The sequence below is a fragment of the Haplochromis burtoni genome, unplaced genomic scaffold (assembly GCF_018398535.1).
Source record: "Haplochromis burtoni strain Fernald_Lab_line unplaced genomic scaffold, NCSU_Asbu1 Contig_110, whole genome shotgun sequence".
NCBI lineage: Eukaryota > Metazoa > Chordata > Actinopteri > Cichliformes > Cichlidae > Haplochromis > Haplochromis burtoni.
In genome coordinates this window covers 1,360,028-1,378,891 of record NW_024582471.1, presented here as the reverse complement: position 1 = coordinate 1,378,891, position 18,864 = coordinate 1,360,028, and the positions used below count along the sequence as shown (strand labels likewise).

At 39.8% G+C, this 18,864-nt stretch overlaps 2 protein-coding genes across 3 annotated transcripts in view; both read left to right on the top strand.

Moving 5' to 3' along the window:
- Positions 1-8,703, top strand: part of n4bp2 (NEDD4 binding protein 2) — a 12,263-nt gene extending 3,560 nt beyond the window's left edge. Inside the window, exons 4-16 of one of the 2 annotated variants that reach the window (XM_005928298.3) lie at positions 527-615; positions 836-912; positions 1,031-1,171; positions 1,458-4,111; positions 4,550-4,635; positions 5,074-5,119; positions 5,286-5,509; positions 5,611-5,735; positions 5,841-5,967; positions 7,103-7,276; positions 7,414-7,582; positions 8,291-8,414; positions 8,501-8,703. In XM_005928298.3, the coding sequence (XP_005928360.1) occupies positions 527-615; positions 836-912; positions 1,031-1,171; positions 1,458-4,111; positions 4,550-4,635; positions 5,074-5,119; positions 5,286-5,509; positions 5,611-5,735; positions 5,841-5,967; positions 7,103-7,276; positions 7,414-7,582; positions 8,291-8,414; positions 8,501-8,546 (4,082 nt within the window). In that variant the 3' untranslated portion in view covers positions 8,547-8,703. Of the gene's footprint in view, positions 1-526; positions 616-835; positions 913-1,030; positions 1,172-1,457; positions 4,112-4,549; positions 4,636-5,073; positions 5,120-5,285; positions 5,510-5,610; positions 5,736-5,840; positions 5,968-7,099; positions 7,277-7,413; positions 7,583-8,290; positions 8,415-8,500 lie in introns of both variants that reach the window. The other variant, XM_005928297.3, reaches the window with a different exon arrangement.
- Positions 8,704-11,830: 3,127 nt separating this feature from the next.
- Positions 11,831-18,141, top strand: rhoh (ras homolog family member H). Its single transcript, XM_005928286.3, has 2 exons — positions 11,831-12,111; positions 13,361-18,141. The coding sequence occupies exon 2, from the start codon at positions 13,812-13,814 to the stop codon at positions 14,397-14,399; it is 588 nt and encodes a 195-aa protein (XP_005928348.1). The 5' UTR covers positions 11,831-12,111; positions 13,361-13,811; the 3' UTR covers positions 14,400-18,141.
- The last annotated feature ends 723 nt before the right edge of the window (positions 18,142-18,864 follow it).

Sequence of the window (18,864 nt, the reverse complement as noted above, 5' to 3'; positions counted from 1 at the left end):
TTTAAAAATATTTTTACGTTAAACATATTGAGTCTCTATGTTTTTAATAATCAACATTACATCAAGCGTGATATGATTTTAACACAGACCTTTTTCACAGTTTCTGAAAGCAAACTGATGATAAAGAGGACATTTTTGACTTGCTCATTAATACTGTTGAATAGCAGGCACAATAGGCCTACATATGTGTTTATCTTTTACGTAAAACACATGTAGTTAAAGTGTAATCAAATCACTGCATAAATTAAATTGCCATTGCCAAACGGTCACTATGTGATGACACCAAACACTAATATTTTGTCAGTAATAAAGACCAACACACAAACCTTTGCAAAGGTCAGTCAGTTTATTCCAAACTTACACACACACACACACACACACACACACACACACACACACACACACACACACACACACACACAGTGATAGCAAGTCTCTGTTATTGATTGCTTTATGCTTTTTCAGCTTCTGTTGTACTATTGGAAGAATCACACTGTGGCTTATCTCCCTTATTCTTGTCCCACAGCTAAGGAGGCTTTTGAGAAGGGGAATAATCCCATCATCATTGATAATACCAACATGCAGGGCTGGGAGATGAAACCATATGTTGCACAGGTCAGTCATCAGTAAACTTAAGAGACAACATTGCAAATGGGCAAAGGCTTTTAAGAACGTATTTTTGCTTACTATATGTGTTTTCAGACATGCAGTCCAGTTTAGTCTAGAGGCAAACTGAACATTTAGGGTGTAGTTATTATAATAAGTGGCTGGATATTGAAGTATGCATAAACTGGTTATGAACTACACAAAAAGATTTTCCCTTAATCTTTCCTAGGCGCTAAAACATGACTATAAGGTACTGTTCAAAGAGCCAGACACCTGGTGGAAACATAAACCCAAAGAACTGGTGAGGTGAGCGTAACAGAGGAATTACAGCAGCCTATGGTTTCAGTATAGAAACGGATTTTTTGAAAATGTTGCTTGAAAAAATTTCATCCCTTCAGCTTTGCTTTTTTGGTGGTCTGTGCAGGCGTACTACACATAACGTACACGTGGACACAGTCCGCCACATGCTTGAAGGATATGAGCGCTTCGTCACAGTCCAGTCCATCATGGGTTCACAGATGCCTGAACGGAAACGACAGGTTCTTCTGCAAAACAGAATCTCACAGTGAGTTTCACTCAAAATTACCATTTCATATACCTGAGAAATTATGTTATATGTGTATATATGAGCTTGTGTGTGAGTTTTAGAGAAAATCCTAAATAAATTTAAACTTCTGCACTCAGTTCTTGATTTTTAAAGTCTTTAAAGATGCATGCTGTACAATCATTCCTTTCTGGGAAAAGACTGATTGAAAGAAATAATTAAAAGGCCAAAATTACCAGACATTCATGCCCATGATAAATTTATGTAAACGTCTGACCATGCCTGCGTATCTTTTTTGTTCCTTTAGGCTCGCATCTTCTGAAGCACCTTGTCCTGACCTTGTAGGTCAGCCCAGATTAGCTGAAGGATGTCAGACATCCACCTCTCAGCGCTTTTCCTCTCTCCCAGATGTGTCGTCTGTTGGTTTTTCTGGAGACGTGGGAATGCCCAGAGAAGGCAGCCCCGAATCCACTGAGTCTCTCAACTTACACCTTGGAGAAAAACCTACAGACAGCCTGGAAGCTTCTGATGAAAATGATGATATGAATTTGGGGGAATTAGACTCTGAGCTAGATGCTCAGTTAGAGCGAAATCACCCGGTATTAGAGCAGAGAATGCCAGACTGTATTGTAGAATCGGTGATGAATGAAGACCAGTGTGGGGATGAAATTCCTGTGGCTTTCGCTGAGTCTATTGGACAGAGAGTGAAGAGAGAAAGACCAAGCAGGAGGATGGAGCCTGCAGATCTGGTGAAAGACACTAACCAAGTAGACAGCATGACAAAGGTGAAAGAAATGATAAGAGAGGAGAAAGTAAAAAGATTCGAGGTGGTGAGGTACGAAGAAGAGAAGGTCACGCCTAAAACGATGAACTTTGTGGGAGACTGGCCATGTGAAGGGCCTCTAATGCAGCGGGAGGCAAGAAAAAGAGAAAGATATGAGGTACATGGAACGGAAGATGAAGACGCATGTCAAGAAGCCCGTGTTTATGAAAAAGCAATAAGAGCACAGCCAGGTCCGGATGTAACTGAGGTTCAGAAGCTTCTTGATCTCATCCAGACTGGCGTAGCCACAGTTTCAACCTGCTCTTCCCACTCTCCCTTCCTTTCTCTGAGTTCTGGAGAAGGATCCGAGAGAGAGGATGAGGCAGATGGAAGCTCTGAGGAATCCCACAGCAGCAGATCTAACAGTAAAGAGAGAAAACGAAACAAGAACACAATTAATGTCAGCAGAGGTGATTTACCAGACTGTGTGTTAGACTGGAAGGCTGCCGCCTCTTGTATTGGCCAGGAATCAAGAATTGATGATTCGGATGGATTTAAAATCGAGAACGAAGGACCTAATGAAGAGGAAAGGAATACTACGGAGCCAGAGACTGCAGACCTAAATTCAGCCAATAAAGAAAATCCAACTTCAGCTCTTGCCACAGATTTGTTATACAGCTCCAAAACTTTAGAGTCAAATGTATGTAACAGTGATACAGGAAGCCACAGTACTGAAGATGAGGCCACTCCTCATGTGGATATGAGTAAATGCACTGAGAATGACCGAGAGACTGCCGCAGAGGCTGATTGTACATATATGAGTGAAATGTGTCAGAGTCCTGTGTGTGAAGGCTCTGTGGAAACAGAAAGCAGCCCCTCCATCGGAGGTGGTCAGGAGGGAAAACTGCGTCAGGGTCGTAGGTCAGGGAAGCAGTGCAAACTCGCACTCACCTTCACTCAAAACTGCCCCCTGTCCGTAGATTGTCCCAACTCCACAGCTCAAAACTCAGACTCTTGCCGTAGTGGCTCAGCTGGTGAAACCACGTTTAATGCGAACACTACTCTTGATCTTAAACCAAACTTGGATCTGTCTAAATCTGAGGCATCCCTGCAGCCACCTCTGGCAGATACTGGCTGCTTCACCCAGACAGAACCTCAAGACTTTGCCCTTCTTTGGCGTCTCAATCGTCAAACCAACCCCGATGATTCAGCCGACTCTGTGGCCACTGGTGACATCAGAGTCCTGTATGGCGACTCTTCTCGTTTTGTGCCAGAGCTCTCCTCTGCTGTGTGTGCAGCAGATGCAGTTCACCCATCTGGCCACAGAGAGGTACCCTACCGTGTGGTGCATGAGAAAGGCACACAGTTGGAGGAAAAAGAGCTCGGGTTGACTCAAAACCGGCTCGAGAGCCTGCGTGTTCTCAGTCGTCATTTTAGGCTCGTTAGCTTTGACACTTTAGAAGACCTGTATGACAAGTGCAGTCAGGACATAGAGTGGACCACCAACCTGCTGCTGGACTCTGGAGAAAGGTTCTTTAGAGATGAAGATGGCGAAGAGGAGGATGGTCAAGCTCACATCAACGATACATCTGATCTGTGTGCTGCTTCCTGTCAGGCTGTAGAAAGCAGTTCGTATCCTAATATGTTGGATGAGGATCATCCTGAAGATTGGCCAAAGGAAAAGCCATTTATGCTTGAGGTGGAGACCCAGCAATCACCCAGTGTGACAGTCAGTGAATCAGAAGAGAGCCAAAATAATATAGATGTGTCCGATTCTGGAGGAGCAGCTGTTCTGGTTACAAACCATCCTGATGCAATCCCAGATTCAGAAAAAGCCCCTGAAACAGATCTCAGTGTTCCTGAATCAGTAAAGGAAAGAAAGAGAAGTGACAGCGCTGAACCCAAAGCAATATCAGAGTCTGACCAGGAAAGAGGAGCTTGGGGTGGGAGCTCAGATAATGCAATAATTGAAATGTCAGGGGCTAAGATTGAGGACGAGATTGCCAACATGGAAGAGATGAACAGACTGCTGTGGGCTGAGCTGGAGGAGCTGGAGAGAGAGGAGAGAGAGGAAAAGCAGAGGGGAGAGGAGACACGAGGCCGACATCACCTGGATATTCAGAGCGTGGAGCTGAAACTACCCACTGAGCTGGCACTGCAGTTAACTGAACTATTTGGCCCTGTGGGAGTAGACCCAGGTAACTAACACACAGGTTTTCAACCAAGAAATGTCAAACTTAAAGCCTTATTGTGATTGGTCATGGATGAAGCCAGGGTGAAGAGGGGCGTTATATCATTATTCTTACAGATGCAGTAAAAGCATGTGGTTTAAAGATGGCCTCTTAAATTGCATTGATGCTGTTTCATTCAGCTGTATACACCAAAAAGGAGTAAAGTAACTGTAAAATAATCATAGAAAACTCTTTTGCAGCTCCAAACAGCTGTTCTGTTAATCTGGGTGTGATGTCACGTTTCTCTTTTTACAAAAGTGTTCCCGTCGCTCTCTGGTTCTGCAGTTTGATACAGTGTTTCGTACTCTGGTAACTGATCCAACTGATGCCTTTAGTGGTATTTTTATTCTTCTCTGCTACTCCAAACTGACATGATTGTATATGTCCTGCTTGATTTTTATTCAGGTTCGTGCTCTGCAAATGACTATGCAGTGCAGATGGACTTGAACCTTGCTAAGCTGCTCCACCAGAAGTGGAAGGAAACCATCCAAGTGAGTTTAAACTACTGTTTCTCCTGCATTAGGTCTAATACCGAGATGTCAACAGCCTGCTTTAATCTTAAATGGGCCAGACAAGTGAAACTCCACTTTCTGTCTGTGTAAAGATGTTAACTACACATTTAATTCTCGAGATACGGTAATATAAGATAAAAAAAAGTCATTTCAACAGCCTTTTTTAATTTAATTGTTTATCTGTTTCTTAACTACACTGATATAGAATTAATGGCTATGGGGGAGGTCTTTATCATCAGGAAAAGGTGTAAAACAAATAAAATAGAAATCGTTAGAAGTCCAAAATTGATAACCTCATATTTTGTTGTACACTGGGCTTTATTCTTTGCCAGGTCAGTTCTGGCCTGCGGGCCTTATGTTCATGTCCTTACTCTGTTGTAATTTATTGTGCGTTCATGTATAATTTGCGTTTTTCAGGAAAGTCAAAGACAAGCGGCACTTTCCTTTCACCTGCTTCAGGAAAGTAAGTTTAATACACACCAAAATACTCTTAAATGACATTCAGGAATAATCTGTTCAGCATATGAGTAATACTCTGTTGAATACAATACACATGCTGACAGTGCATATGCAGTGAACTGTTAAGTCTGTGAACATGCACAGACTTAACAGTTTTTCTGGATTGTTAGGTTCGGTACACTGGGGTGATTCACAGACGGGAAAAACCGGGTCGCGAGACCAGACGCAGTCAGCAAACGTCTTGATCAGCACGGATGAGTACACGTCAGCGGGCAGCCACCCAGAGCCTCGCGGTCCAATGCCAATCATGGATCACTGGAATGCGTCCCGTCCGCTTGTCTCTCTTAGAGAGATTATGGAAGAAGAACAGGCTTTGCAGAACAACTTAGAGAAGGTAACGCGCACGCCTACTGCACCTGCAGATTCTTTAGATTTTATTTAATGATCTTGTTCTGCTTTGATATCCTTTTCTTAAAGTCCAACGCTCTCTTTTAGACCAGAAAAAGTCGTGCAGACCTTGACCAACGTAACGGAGCCGCACTTTTGAAAGAGAAGCAGCTGTATGCCCTCTTCCCCACCATTGACAGGCATTTTCTGCAGGACATTTTCAGGGACCACAAGTGAGAAAACAACTGTAACTTTTTATAGTCCTCTAAACATTAGTTGGTGTACTGATTTTAGTGGCTAATGTGTCTTTTTCTTTGTGTGTGTGTGTGTTTGTTTAGTTACAGCCTCACGGAGGCAGAATTGTTTCTTCGTTCTCTGCTGAACGAGGAGCCTGTGAAGACTGTAGTTGCTCCAGAAGCTCCTCGCTCTGACCACCACAGACCAGCCAGCAAGGAGAGGGAAAAGGTATTCACAACACAGGCAGAGAATGAAAACAACGGAGCACTGAACACATGTACAGTATACATTAGATCTGTTTCACAGGTGGGAAAACATGAACTGTTTAATTTGTCTCGATCTTTTTAGCTTGTATTTTCCATATTTGGATGTTGGAGAAATCTCTTTCTGTTTTATTGCAACATCTCTACAATTATCATTTTACAATACAGACAAGTTGAATTGTGAGATTCAACTTGTAGAAGTACTGTGCAAAAGTCTTGAGCCACCAGTCATTTCTTTGCCTCGTAGCAGCCAGACCTTTTTTTTCTAATTTATTTAAAGTGCTCTTGAACTCTCTCCAGACTTTCTGGAGGCCTTTCCAGGGTTTTCTTTTAACATTGGCTACCTTTTCTCTCATTTTCAGTCCAGTCCTTGTACATAATCATTTTCAAAGGAATGTTTTTTTGGTTTGTTAAGCCACTGAAGACTGTACTATGAATCATTGAAGTGTAAAAAAGGCTTAAAAAAGGAGAAACCATAACATATAAGACAACTTGGCAAATAATCCATTTTAAATTTTGCATGTTATAACTAGCAGAACACGTCATTTGTTCTCATATCTTTAGTAAAATTTACATAAAATGCCAAAGATAACAGTTCGATTGGCAAAAAATGTTTTCTTTTTTTTTTTTACCAGCTGAAAACTTATATTATGTAATTGGTTTGCATCTTATCCCCCCCCCAAAAAAAACAAACAAACAAAACAAAACTGAAGAAACTGCACAAGTAGAAAAAAAAGAACAGGTGTTGGCTTTAAAAACTATCAGATTGAACAGTATTTGACAGTCATGTCCTTAAAAAATAGGAAAAAAATATCCAGCAAAGACCTGACATAGGTCTGGAGGTAAAGGTTGTCATACACATACTGACTTTCTTTTGACTTATAAACTGCATTTCCATGTATGTTTCCATGTGTTCCAATAAATCACTGCACCTGTTTCCCATTTCCCCAGAAAAATAGAAAGAAATAATGTATAGAATAGGGTTACCTGCAGTACAACATCATATCTGAGCAAATGCAGAAAGCTGACAGTTAGTCGCCTTTAATTTTCCACACCCTTAAGTGTGTCTTGATCACTTTGCTCTTTTAATTTGTCAGAAGCAGAGGGCCGTGGAATCAGCCGTACCCAATTATCAGGATACAGAAGATCCAGATTATGAAGACTTCAGGGCCGAGGCCAGACTGCAGAGGAGCCGACAGCTCGAGAGCTTTGCTAAGGCTGCAGAGGCCTACAAGCAAGGACGCAAAGAAGTGGCCTCATTTTACGCACAGCAGGTGAGTGACTGAGCACAACACGAAGCACAACATTTTATTATTACTGTTTTTGAATGTGTAGCATGTCACTGCCATCTAATTAAATAAATATATTTGTGGCTTTTTATTTAAATTTGTCTTTCTTTCTGCTTTTTCAGGGGCACCTCCATAGCCAGCGTATGCGTGAGGCTAATCACCGTGCAGCAGTTCAGATTTTTGAAAGGGTCAACTCATCGCTGCTGCCCAGCAATATCCTGGACCTCCATGGGTTACATGTCAATGAGGCCCTGGAACATCTGGCTCAGGTCTTACTGGACAAAACCAAAGGTGCTTAAACTATTATCTATTCAGTAAGCGTTAGCTTGTTACAGATGCCCTTTTCACAAATTCCTTAATGTTTAATCTGTGGCAACTGAACACGTCACTCATGTCAGAATAGTCTCATGCGGGGACATTTAGGTGAAACCCTCTCCCCACTGACCTCATTATTGGACGGAGTAACATTGCAACAGAGCCCAAGTCTGAATGAAATGTTATCAGAAAAGTGCAACAGCTGCAGCAGTACAAGGAGAAACATGTTAGCGAGCTCTACAGCCTCTGTAGTACGTACATATATTATCACAGCCCCCGTCTCATGTCTGCCTTTCTCTCAGTCACCAGGTGCTAAAGATCACACAAGTGTGGTGGCTGCCATGTGTAAACCCCCCCCCAGCAAAGTTACATATTCCATGTCTGAAAATCGCTTTTACTTTAAAAAAGACTTGACACCTGTACTACAGTTTACCCGGTTTGTAACGAAGAAAAGAAGAAGTTGAGATGTTCTGAACTGAATGTGTAAAAGTGATTGGATATTGCTTCGAGTCCAGGCGCTAACCAGGGACAAGCCCCGGTGGTGTACATCATTACCCAGCAGGACACTGACCACGCAGCTTGTTAGAAAGCGCAGTTACCCCTTCAGAGTTTGCGTTCGTTATTACTGCTGTAAACTGTAACTTTCTGCTTGTGCTTCTTCTTCTTTGGCCTCTTTCGGCGTAGAGTGTGAGCAGGGTCTGTGCCGACCTCAGCTCTCTGTCATCACAGGAAGAGGGAACCGCAGCCAGGGGGGCGTGGCACGCATCCGTCCCGCTGTTATAGACTACCTCACTAACAAACACTACAGGTATGCACGCACGCACACTCAAGACATGTTGTATGCTTTACATGTTCATCTTCACCCACATTTTCTCGTATCTCTGCATCTCTCAGGTTCACTGAGCCAAAGCCGGGTCTTGTGTTGGTCTCTTTGAAGTGAAAGAATCCGTTTATTGTGTTCAGACTGAAGCTGCTATGGAGGACAACACTCTCTTTATCTCTCACCTTCCACTTCTACGACGCCACAATACTGTTACCGTTTATTTAGTATGATTCTCCGCCACCATCAGTCTTGTCTCTGCTTTTTTTTTTTTTTGATATGTACTCACTCGCTCTCCCTTTCGAGTTTTTCTCCCGTGTTTATGGTGTGAAACGCTGTGTTTGTAAAGACGGATTGTGTGCATATTTTATATTTAATTGTTTTATAGTGTGTATTTTTAAGAAATCTTTTTAAAGATTAAAAATCTCCATTTCAATTAAGTTGTTAATTGTTTAAACATGTAAGTGTTTTATAATGCTTTATTTCAAACCTGATGGCATGCTGTCTGCTTGGAGGTTTCTCTCCAGGGTTTTAAGTGATATGACAAAAATATTTACACAGTTTAATAATTTGGTGGTTTTTTTCATGAAGCCCAGTGCTCAGAAGGAAAGAGAGTGTGTGGTGTCATTGAGCAGTTTGAAGAACGTTCACTGTGATTTCTGCAGAAATCGCTTTTTTTGCCTCAGCAGCTGCTTTTGCAACCCAGTGCTTCTCATTTACTCTTGCGCAAGTCCAAGCAACAATGTTTTGCTGCTAATATATTGACACTCAGGTGATGAACTCTAAGTTTAAAGATTGTTTCCAGTGCTTTTCCTTGTAGTTTTTTTTTTTTTTAAACATTGTGCCATATTTTGCAGCAGCTGTACTGTATTGGTTCGAATTCTAGTTTTGTAGTTTTAAAATAGCTTCTCTATAATATTTTTCAGAAAATGTGTAACAATAGTGTTGACGGCTTTTACCGAATGTACATATTGTTGAGACCACATAAATTATAAAGAAGATTGTATTTTTGTATTTGGTGGTTTGTGTTTTTTAAAGAAGACATGGTATTGTGGAATAAAACTTACAGTTTAATATTTCTGTGCTTTTGTGTGAGTGATTTACATTTATCGTTTTTGAATAAGTTACAAATATAAAAGATCTCTAATATGTAAACTATATTTTAAAGTTACAGTCATCAGGCTAGTTGAGCACCTTCAGTTTGTTATTACAGAGCAAACCTGCTATAAATAAATGTAGTATGTGGTGTGGTATTATCTTGCTTAAATAAACTTACGCACTATGCTTTTTTCCTTCACAATGCTTCTATATAGTTTAGCAACAGTGCTGTTTTCACACATGTGCAAACTGCTCATGCTATCCTGTATGTGTGCTTTTGATCGGTGCACAGATAACATGCCAGGTGGTCCTGCTCCTCTTCAGTCTGTGTGCATGATTTTCAAAGACGAGTTCAAATTCAGATTTTTTTTTTCCTTTTGTTTTCTTTTTTTTTTTTTTTAGTTGTTTTTATGGTAATTTTTAAAGTTTTGTTTGTAGAGACAGAAATATCTGAGTCCTTGCTGTATTTTTCAACTAAAAAAAAAACTTGGCTGAAGATTGTGGCCATGTAGTGCTGTGAGTTTTTAACCTAGTGCCTCGTGTACAAAGATTTCCCCAAATGCTCTGAATGTTTTCATCATATCATGTATTTAAATTGTGAAATCCCCAAATTCTTGATAAATTTACACTACAAAACATTTTTGTTAAACCATTTCTCTACACACTTCTCAGCATCTTTTTTGTTCTTCTCCACACATACTTTATAAAATCAAAGACAAGTTAACTCTATACATTATGAACGACAGTGATTTTTATACATTCACTGCCCCTTTTCATGAGCAAACCCTCCTCCCCGCCTATCCTCTGAACCTCCCCTATCCTAACCCAGTCCCAACAAATCACAAGCAATTGGGGGGGAGGTGTAATTAAGTAATCAACATTACTTAATTATATTACTCATTCCTGATTAAATCATTACTGTCACATCTACATTAGGTCAGTATAAAGAGTAGGATTATCCCTTCTGTGCTCTATGTAACTGTGAATTGAGGGGACCTTGTTAGGGGAACCAGCAGCCTCACATCGGTGAAAGGTCATGGTGTAACAGGTCATGTTACTAAGCTAATGCCAATTAACCTAATTACCTGTGGGGTTTATGTTACCTTCTCTTTTTCTTTAAAGCATAAAACAAGTTTTTAGTCTTTGTTGCCACTGTTTCTGTTTCTTTTTAAGTAATAATGGCAACTAATTTTGAAGTGGCATAAAGAAAACAACAAAGACAAGTTTATAGGTTGTCTTTGAACTATTTTCATGTAAATGTATAAAAATGTGTCAGATAATTGGGTTCTGTCAATTTACTCATAACACAACATCTTTTTTTGGAAACAGGTGTTGCAAGTAAATAAACATCTTTGATTGAGGCTAAGGTATCGTGACACAAGTCTGATATTGGTTACTCACTGTGCATTCTTCAGATAGATATGAAAGTAAATCAAAGTTCAAAATACAGTTTCAACGAATTAACCAAAGAATCGCTGACCCTGCCTAAGCTGCCAGAGAGGCCCCTGATGGTGGTTTGGTTTTGTATCGCACAGCCGCGGAGACGCGCAGAGGGGTAAAACCATTTTTAAGAAGGTTTAAAAAAATATCACTTCGATCGTCTCCCGTTTGCACATTCTTGTTCCCACACTGAACTAAGTAAAACACATTCGCACATAACACTTGCTCGCACCCATCTACACGCACTCCTGTCCACACGTTGACGGGTTTGTCTCTGTATATATGCTGCCTAATTTGTCCACATATTGTACAATGCACAACTATATTGTCAACGCATTGTGTACAAATTTAAAGTTACCATTAACTCGCAATGTTAACAAAATGTGGAAACAAAAGTAAAAATTTAATACGTTTTTGCACATAAAAAAATGAATTAATCTCCTTTGATCTGTTATATTACTCAAACTCACTTCAGTTTCAACCAACACTGCCTTTTATTTAATCTTTATAGTTTAAAGCTGTAAAATCCCACTTTTCCCCATCACAAATGGAAAATAAGTCGGACTTTCTGCATCTAAGGCGCAATAAGCATATACACCTAAATGTGCTTTCTTGTTTATTAGTGACAATTAAAAAACACACAGCTTAGCCCCTTGTTTGCAATAATTGCCCACATCATAGTGCGATCACAGCGGCTAGTTTGGCTGCGTTAACACTGTTATAAAAGCCCTTTATAGCGTGCGCCAGCTGTGCGTAAAGTTGCAAGCAAACAGTACAAATCCACAACAGAAACAAAGTGATACGCACGGCACAGCTGCTGTGGGGGAGGCGAGCAGTAGACTCAGTCACACCTCCACACTCCAACAAGCGGATGCAATTGACTTGACTTTTCTCGTACTTTCTCACTTCCTTTCGGTGCATACGAGACAATTATTTAGGAAGGTGCCTCAATATCTCGTCTCGTTTTTGTCCTCTTTAATAGCGCCCGTAGCAGGGGCGTTTAAACAAAAAAGCGGCCGGCTTCTTATGATTATTAAGAGGGCCCTTTTGGGAGTTTAACGAGTGATTTTTACCAGCTCTGTGAAGTTTACAAAGGCGGCAGCAGCCAGCATCCGCCCGTTAAAGATTGAGAAGACTGACAAGAAAGGTAGGCCGAACCATCTTCTTCTCTCTCGCCTTTATCTTTCTCTTTCTCTTTGTCTTGATACAACATCGTGTTCCTGAAGCCTTTATGACCCAGATTTTCTACTCAGTTCTGAAATTTAACAATCAATTAATTATGTAAATGATAATCTTTTAGAAATTAAAAGGGTCGTTATTAGTTGTTTTTTTTAAAATTATTTTTTTTTTAGTTTTAGTTTTTTGTTTTTAAGCAGTCAAACTTTAAAACTAAACCAATGAGCTCTTTAAAGTGTGTTCCTGAAATCTGAGAAGTGCAAATTGATAAGAACTGTGGATGTTTTGTAAGATTTCACAGTAAACTATAGCTACACTGTGTGAGGATGAGGATGGTAGGACAGTTCACTAGTTTAACAAATTGGTCTCATTTTTTCTCCTATTTTTAGTAAATGGCTTACATCATTTCCTCTGACCACAGACAGAATCAAATAAAAAATGATTTTAGTGAGAAATGAGCTGTGGAAAAACCACTGATTAAAGCGTCCCATCTGCGTTACGCAGGGCTTTCCATTTTGGATGACTGTGTGACATGGCAGGTGGTTTTGAGGTTGTCACTTGGTATGTCTGCTGCTTGCTTTAATAAAACCGTCAGTTTAAAAGTGAATAATGAAGATCTGCCAGTAGATTTTGTTAAACTGGGTCATTAGTTGTCAAGATTCATGTTTGTCACCTTGTTAAACTGAGACATCCTCACCCCTGGTCAGATGTCAGATTGTGGTATAAACTGCAGAATCGAGAAAGGAGACACGCAAGGTGGATCTTTTATGTGAGCTTGAGAGTTCGGAGATTGAATTTCTGAGCACCTGTTAAAGTTTACGGGATAAAGCTGTGAATTCTGGGTCACGCCCAAACACAGCAGTCTTTACTTCCGTGTTTTAATCAGAACTTTGACACAGAATTGAATCTTTATACTTAAAATTATCATAAAAAGCAAAAGTGAGTGTCATCTTCTACACACATGGCTCAAGCGGTTGACAGCTTGATTGTTTGAGCTCCTATTTCATATCATCTTCTTTCTGATCCTTTCTCTCATGCAAACATATTGTTTTAAGAGCTGCGCTGCAGGTATCTTACATGTTAGACTGCACGCTGTAGGGGAAGACTTCGTCAGACGTACAGAGAGACGTGCAAATGAAGCTTCAGCTGAACAAACTGTTCTAGGGGCTCTCCGATACCTCTTGTTTTTAAAATGCTGTGTCTTCATCTCTCTTTCCCAGCAAATCTTGGTCTTCAGTGCCGAGATTAGACCTGCCTAACAAAAAGGAGGATCTTCGAGATGGTTAGAGAGAAGGACCAGAACCTGACCAGCTGCTGCGCACATAATGCGGAAGTGAGGCGAGCTGAGATGGCCTGAAGATCTAAGAGGTTATGTGAAGCGTATATATAAATCTGTCTGTTGGAGAAGAGCTGCCTGTACACACTTATTGTCAGTGACAGGAGACACGTTGTAAGTCCCTTCAATAAACTGAATGACCACTGCAGTAGAGCATCTATTAATGAAGCTTACACCAAGCAGGGCTACACAAAACTACTGCCTGGATACGGAAGTACAGCACACAGACTGATCAGTGCTTTTGTCTGCCTTGCGGACTTTGCGTCCCTCTAAACCCAAAAAAAAAAAAAAAGTTAGGCCAAGCAACTTAAGAAGGGAAATAATCAGAGGCAATCATGAATGGCTTTTCGGAAATGTCGATTAAGTGCGTCCTAGTCGGGGACAGCGCAGTCGGAAAAACGGCCCTGCTGGTCCGCTTCACCTCAGAGACTTTCCCCGACACCTATAAGCCCACAGTGTTTGACAACACAGGGGTGGAGGTGTACATGGACGGTATCCAGATCAGCCTGGGGCTGTGGGACACGGCCGGCAATGACAGCTTCAAACAGATCCGACCAAGATCATACCAGCAGGCCGATGTCGTCCTCATCTGCTTCTCTGTGGCTAACCCCCACTCTCTCGCCAGTGTCCAGAACAAGTGGATCAATGAGGTTCGACAACACTTGCCCAGGGTACCGGTGCTGGTTGTGGCAACCCAGACAGACTTGAGGGAAATGGGTGGGCACCGGGGCACATGCATCACACCATCCGAGGGTAAACACGTGGCTCAAGATGTTAGGGCTAAAGGCTATTTGGAGTGCTCCTCCTTAGGCAACCGCGGTGTGCAGCAGGTGTTTGAGTACGCTGTGCGGACAGTTGTTAACCAGGCCAAGAAACAGGCCAGAAGACGCATGTTCAGCATGAACCAGTGTAAGGTCTTTTGACCCATTCACCTTGATTTTGTGAGCTCCTGAGCCTTTTATCAGATGATCTTTTTAAACTTATTATTCAAACTCAGTTGGTGTTGTAGGGGTACAAGAACACAAATTAGGATTTCTTTAATAAACTTGTTTTTCACTAACCTCCCCACAAGAGCCTAAACTGGATCAGTATTTAAACTGAGATTACACTGACTGAAAACCTAACAGACTCTGATTCATATGTTTGACTTACCCATACATGTCCTCGAGAATTGTGTTTATTCTTGGTCTAAAGGGACAAAGCATTTGTGGCGAAGGACTTTTTTCTTAGTTAAAGCTTTTATTCATCAAGGATAACGTCTATAAAAACCCTAGAGACATTTTATTTAAGGGGATGAAGTAAATAACGATATGCTTGTGTTGCTGTTTCTCAGCAGTTATTTAACATACCAAGAAAACGATAATGTACGTGTCAGCTCAAAGAGCCAAATGAGAATATTTTACCACGTTGGGCTGAACGTACTCGTATATATAGTTAAATTTGATTAGATATTACCAGAAAACAAGTGTTAATTAGTCAACAAACAGTTGACAGAAATGCATACATGCTGCGTAATGTTCTCTAGGTTAGATTTGCATTTTTACATGTGAGGTCTTTTTAATTAACGACAAAAATCTAAAGATGATCTCGAATTTTTTCTCAGTAAATAAGTTTTTATTTTTATTGAAATCACGCAATGTGTATTAAAAAAAACCAAAAAACCTCCACTCAGAAAATATATATAAAAAGGTCCCCCCCTATTGTGTGTGTGCATGCGTGTATTTTATTTCTGGAACAACTAAGGTTTTAACACACTGACTACAACTTCCACTGATGTGAACATTCAGTGTGTTTGTACAGTTTTACCCATAGCAGAGGGCTGAACAAATGTGCAGCCACTGGGAAGTGTATGTTACTTTGAGTGTCAGATATTCAGTCATTTTTGGTGTAATTGCATTGGATTTAAGTTTATTTGCCTGCCATTAGAAGCCTCACATTATTTGTCATGTAATGTGAATAATTTTCACTTTGATTTCAGCAAATCAACACAAATTTCTACACAGTGCCACAGAATATGATGGGAACTTTTGTAAACATGTTGTACTTCACTATATGCATATAGTGTATATCGTGTGGCCGGTGTTTTATGTTGCTATGCTGTTTTGCATGTTTTGTGTATCCCTAACAAGTGTTATATGAAATATGGAAGCAATTAAACTCAAAGGAAGTGCGGATCAGAGTGTGTAAAAAACAGTAAGAAGTTTTATATTTTTTCAGCACATTTTGAGAATAGCTGTTTCAAACTATAAAGGTTTTGGTTATTTCTTCAAACTAATGATAAGTATGTTAAAAACACTTTGTTTGAAGAAAGCTTTATCAACCAATCAAAAAGACTTGTATATACTGGCTTTCAGTAGAGTGCTGGATCACAAAAAAAAAAAAGCCCACCAAGCAGATTTGAAAAAGATCTGAACACCAATGAGCTTCCATATAAGGGCTTTACTTAATGTGTCATGTTCTGCATACAACGCTCGTCTGCAGTCTTTAGACGTCTAAGGTCTCAGACCGTTAATACGCAGCCATCTAATGTATGGGATGAGATGTATGGTTTATATAACTGTAGTAGCTGTATGATATATACTAATGCAGAGTGATGTGCAGAAAAATGTTAATGTTACTGTTGTATGATTAAATAAATTATGAATAATATGCATATTATAAAAACTTTATTCAAGTTATTAGATTTATTTATTTAGCCTAAAACTTGCTCCTGAGGGTTTTGGGACTCGTATCGGTGTAAGCTGTTATACGCAGAAGCGGTATGATTAGAAATACCTTCTGGTGTTTATGTAAGGCTTTCACACTGTCAAGTGCGAAGACCAAAAATGTCAGGCTTGTCAAAAAAATTACAAGATTTTGATATTGTATGTATATTGTGTTGTATGTAAAATCAATTAAAATCAACGCACACACAGAAATCTATTCGTCTAAAGCTCCATTTCAAGTCAAAACGTAAGATATAGTCTGTAACAGTAACTCTGCAAAAGCAGGCAACAAGAATAATTTTCATTATTTTGATATATGAGTTATTGACACTGTGAACATTTAGATTTTAAATGCCGTCAATACATCATCGCTTGTCCTAAACATGAGGGGTGAGACCCGTACATCAGAGAACGACACATATGGCTGAACAAATTAGTTCGTATGAAACAATTTTCTTTCAGTTTAAACCAAACTTTATTGTTTTAGCTAAATGAAAGTCTAAAAAAGGACAACCAGGAAAAGCAAAGCACCAGGGACGAAGCTCAGAGGAGCTCTTCCTCCCCCCTCATGCTGTCTCCTGCTGTTTCTCTACATATCTCTGTCCTATATGGTGTTTAGAGCTGCTGAGGATGAGAGGTACAAATGAAGACTTTTGAAGGATATGGTGAAAAACACCTAACCACATCCCAGCACACACACACATATAGTCTGTATATAATATAGACAAAGTTGTGCAAACACACACAACGACTGTCAACACATCTGTCCGCACACTTGAACACACACACACACACGTTTTTTTTGCACACACTGACACTTGTGCTGACAACCATACAGCTCCCTGTAGATAACACACAAGAGCGTGAGCTGAAATTGATGAAACTGCAAGTCCATCAGCGATGGTACAATAAGCCAGTTATCCGGGGTACAAATGAACCAGTGAGACTCTATTTGAAAGTTTGATTCATTTACTTTAACTAAAAAAAGTTATTAAGTTTTACAGATCAGTTTGTGTGCTAAAGTTGTGTCATATGACATGGGCACGAGAAATTAGACTTCATTCACATAATAAACATTTAACAATATAAATAAAGCCCCATGCCAAAAGGCGTTTGTCAGAATTAAATGTGTTTCTGCTACATCATGTATTTGCCTTTGAAATAAAAATAAATCAAGTGTACAAACTGGTTTTAACTTTCCTTTAATTTTGCTATCTTCTAATCGAAGCCAAATAAGCTTGTTTGTTCTGTCAGGCAAATAATCTTAACATTGATTGTTTACGTTAGCTGACTTACTGGTCCTCAATAGACTTTAAAGGAGTGATACACGTGTTGTCATAGAAGCAACGTTTGTAAAGATGTTATTAAATGTATAAATATGATATGATGTAGATGTGTTACTATATCGGTTTGTATGTTTTGTGTATTCTTGCCAAGTGTTTTGTGAAATGTTTAAGTAATTAAGTGTGAATCAAACGTATAAAAACAACAGTAAGAAGTTGTGTATTTTTTCAGCACATGAAATTGTGTGTTCATTTTCATAGACGTACAAAGGTTACACATATAATTCATAGGTTTGCTGTGCTATTAGGACATAAACAGTTTAGAAAATCTTGAGCCAGTCTCTTTATTTTCCCTCTCTTGTCAAGTTTCCTTCTGATTTTTAGTAGCAAAAGCATAATTTCTACTTTGCTGCTGGTATATTTTTGAAGGGTACTTGTAATCCAAAGATGCTGTCACATGTTCAAATGTATCTGACGATAAATGTAACTTGTAAAAGGACATTTTACATGCCTTCGATGCATGTCGGCAGTTTTATAAGTGACAAATAAGAAATGCTTGACTTTAAGAGTTCAGCGTGTTTGACAGCCTGCTGTGGTCACAGCTTTCATCTCTCATTGTGCTCTCTGCCACAGCTACCACAATACCTTATCCTTGTCTTCTGTGTCGCTGTATGCCTCTGTCTCTCTCTCTGCCTCTCTGACACACACACACACACACACACACACACACACACACACACACACACACACACACTGGTGGTGTACACAACTGTATGCAGCCAAGCCACTTCATAGTCAGAGAGTGGTGGGTGTGCTTCTTTCTCATATGCCTTGGAGGAGAATTCATAAACACAAGTGTCGCTAATAACGTTAATGACAATGAGTACATTTAACTTTGGTTTTATTCCAAAGCTCTTGCACTACTGTTACAGGAAAAACAGCCACTCGTTTCCATTTTTTACAATATTGCACAAAGGAAAGAAAGAAAAAAGCAGCATATTTAATAACTGATTCCAACAGACACGATTTACTAAAAAACAAGAAGAAATAAATGTATTTGTCCTTATTTTGCATTTTTTAAATGACGTAACAATCTGATTTTCAACAATTCCAGTGAAAAATTCAATTAAAGGCCAAAAGTAACAAAGCACCTCTCAGTACTTTCCAGTCTTCTTCCTGTGGTATTCAGGCTGTAGTGGCCTCAGTCAGTATGACAGTAAGTCATCACACATCCCTAAAACTAAATGCAGCTAAAAGCAAATGAACTATCTTAATATTTTAACCTTTGTTTTTCAACGAGACAAAATCACTTCTGGAAAAAAGGGGGCCTTTCCAGTGCGATAATGTGGCTAACTGATCTGAGCTCTATACCACAGGGCCGAAAAGTAAAGTCACACGGT

Coding starts and splice junctions, on each gene's coding strand:
- rhoh (XM_005928286.3), top strand. CDS start 13,812: ATGAATGGCTTTTCGGAAATGTCGATTAAGTGCGTCCTAGTCGGGGAC.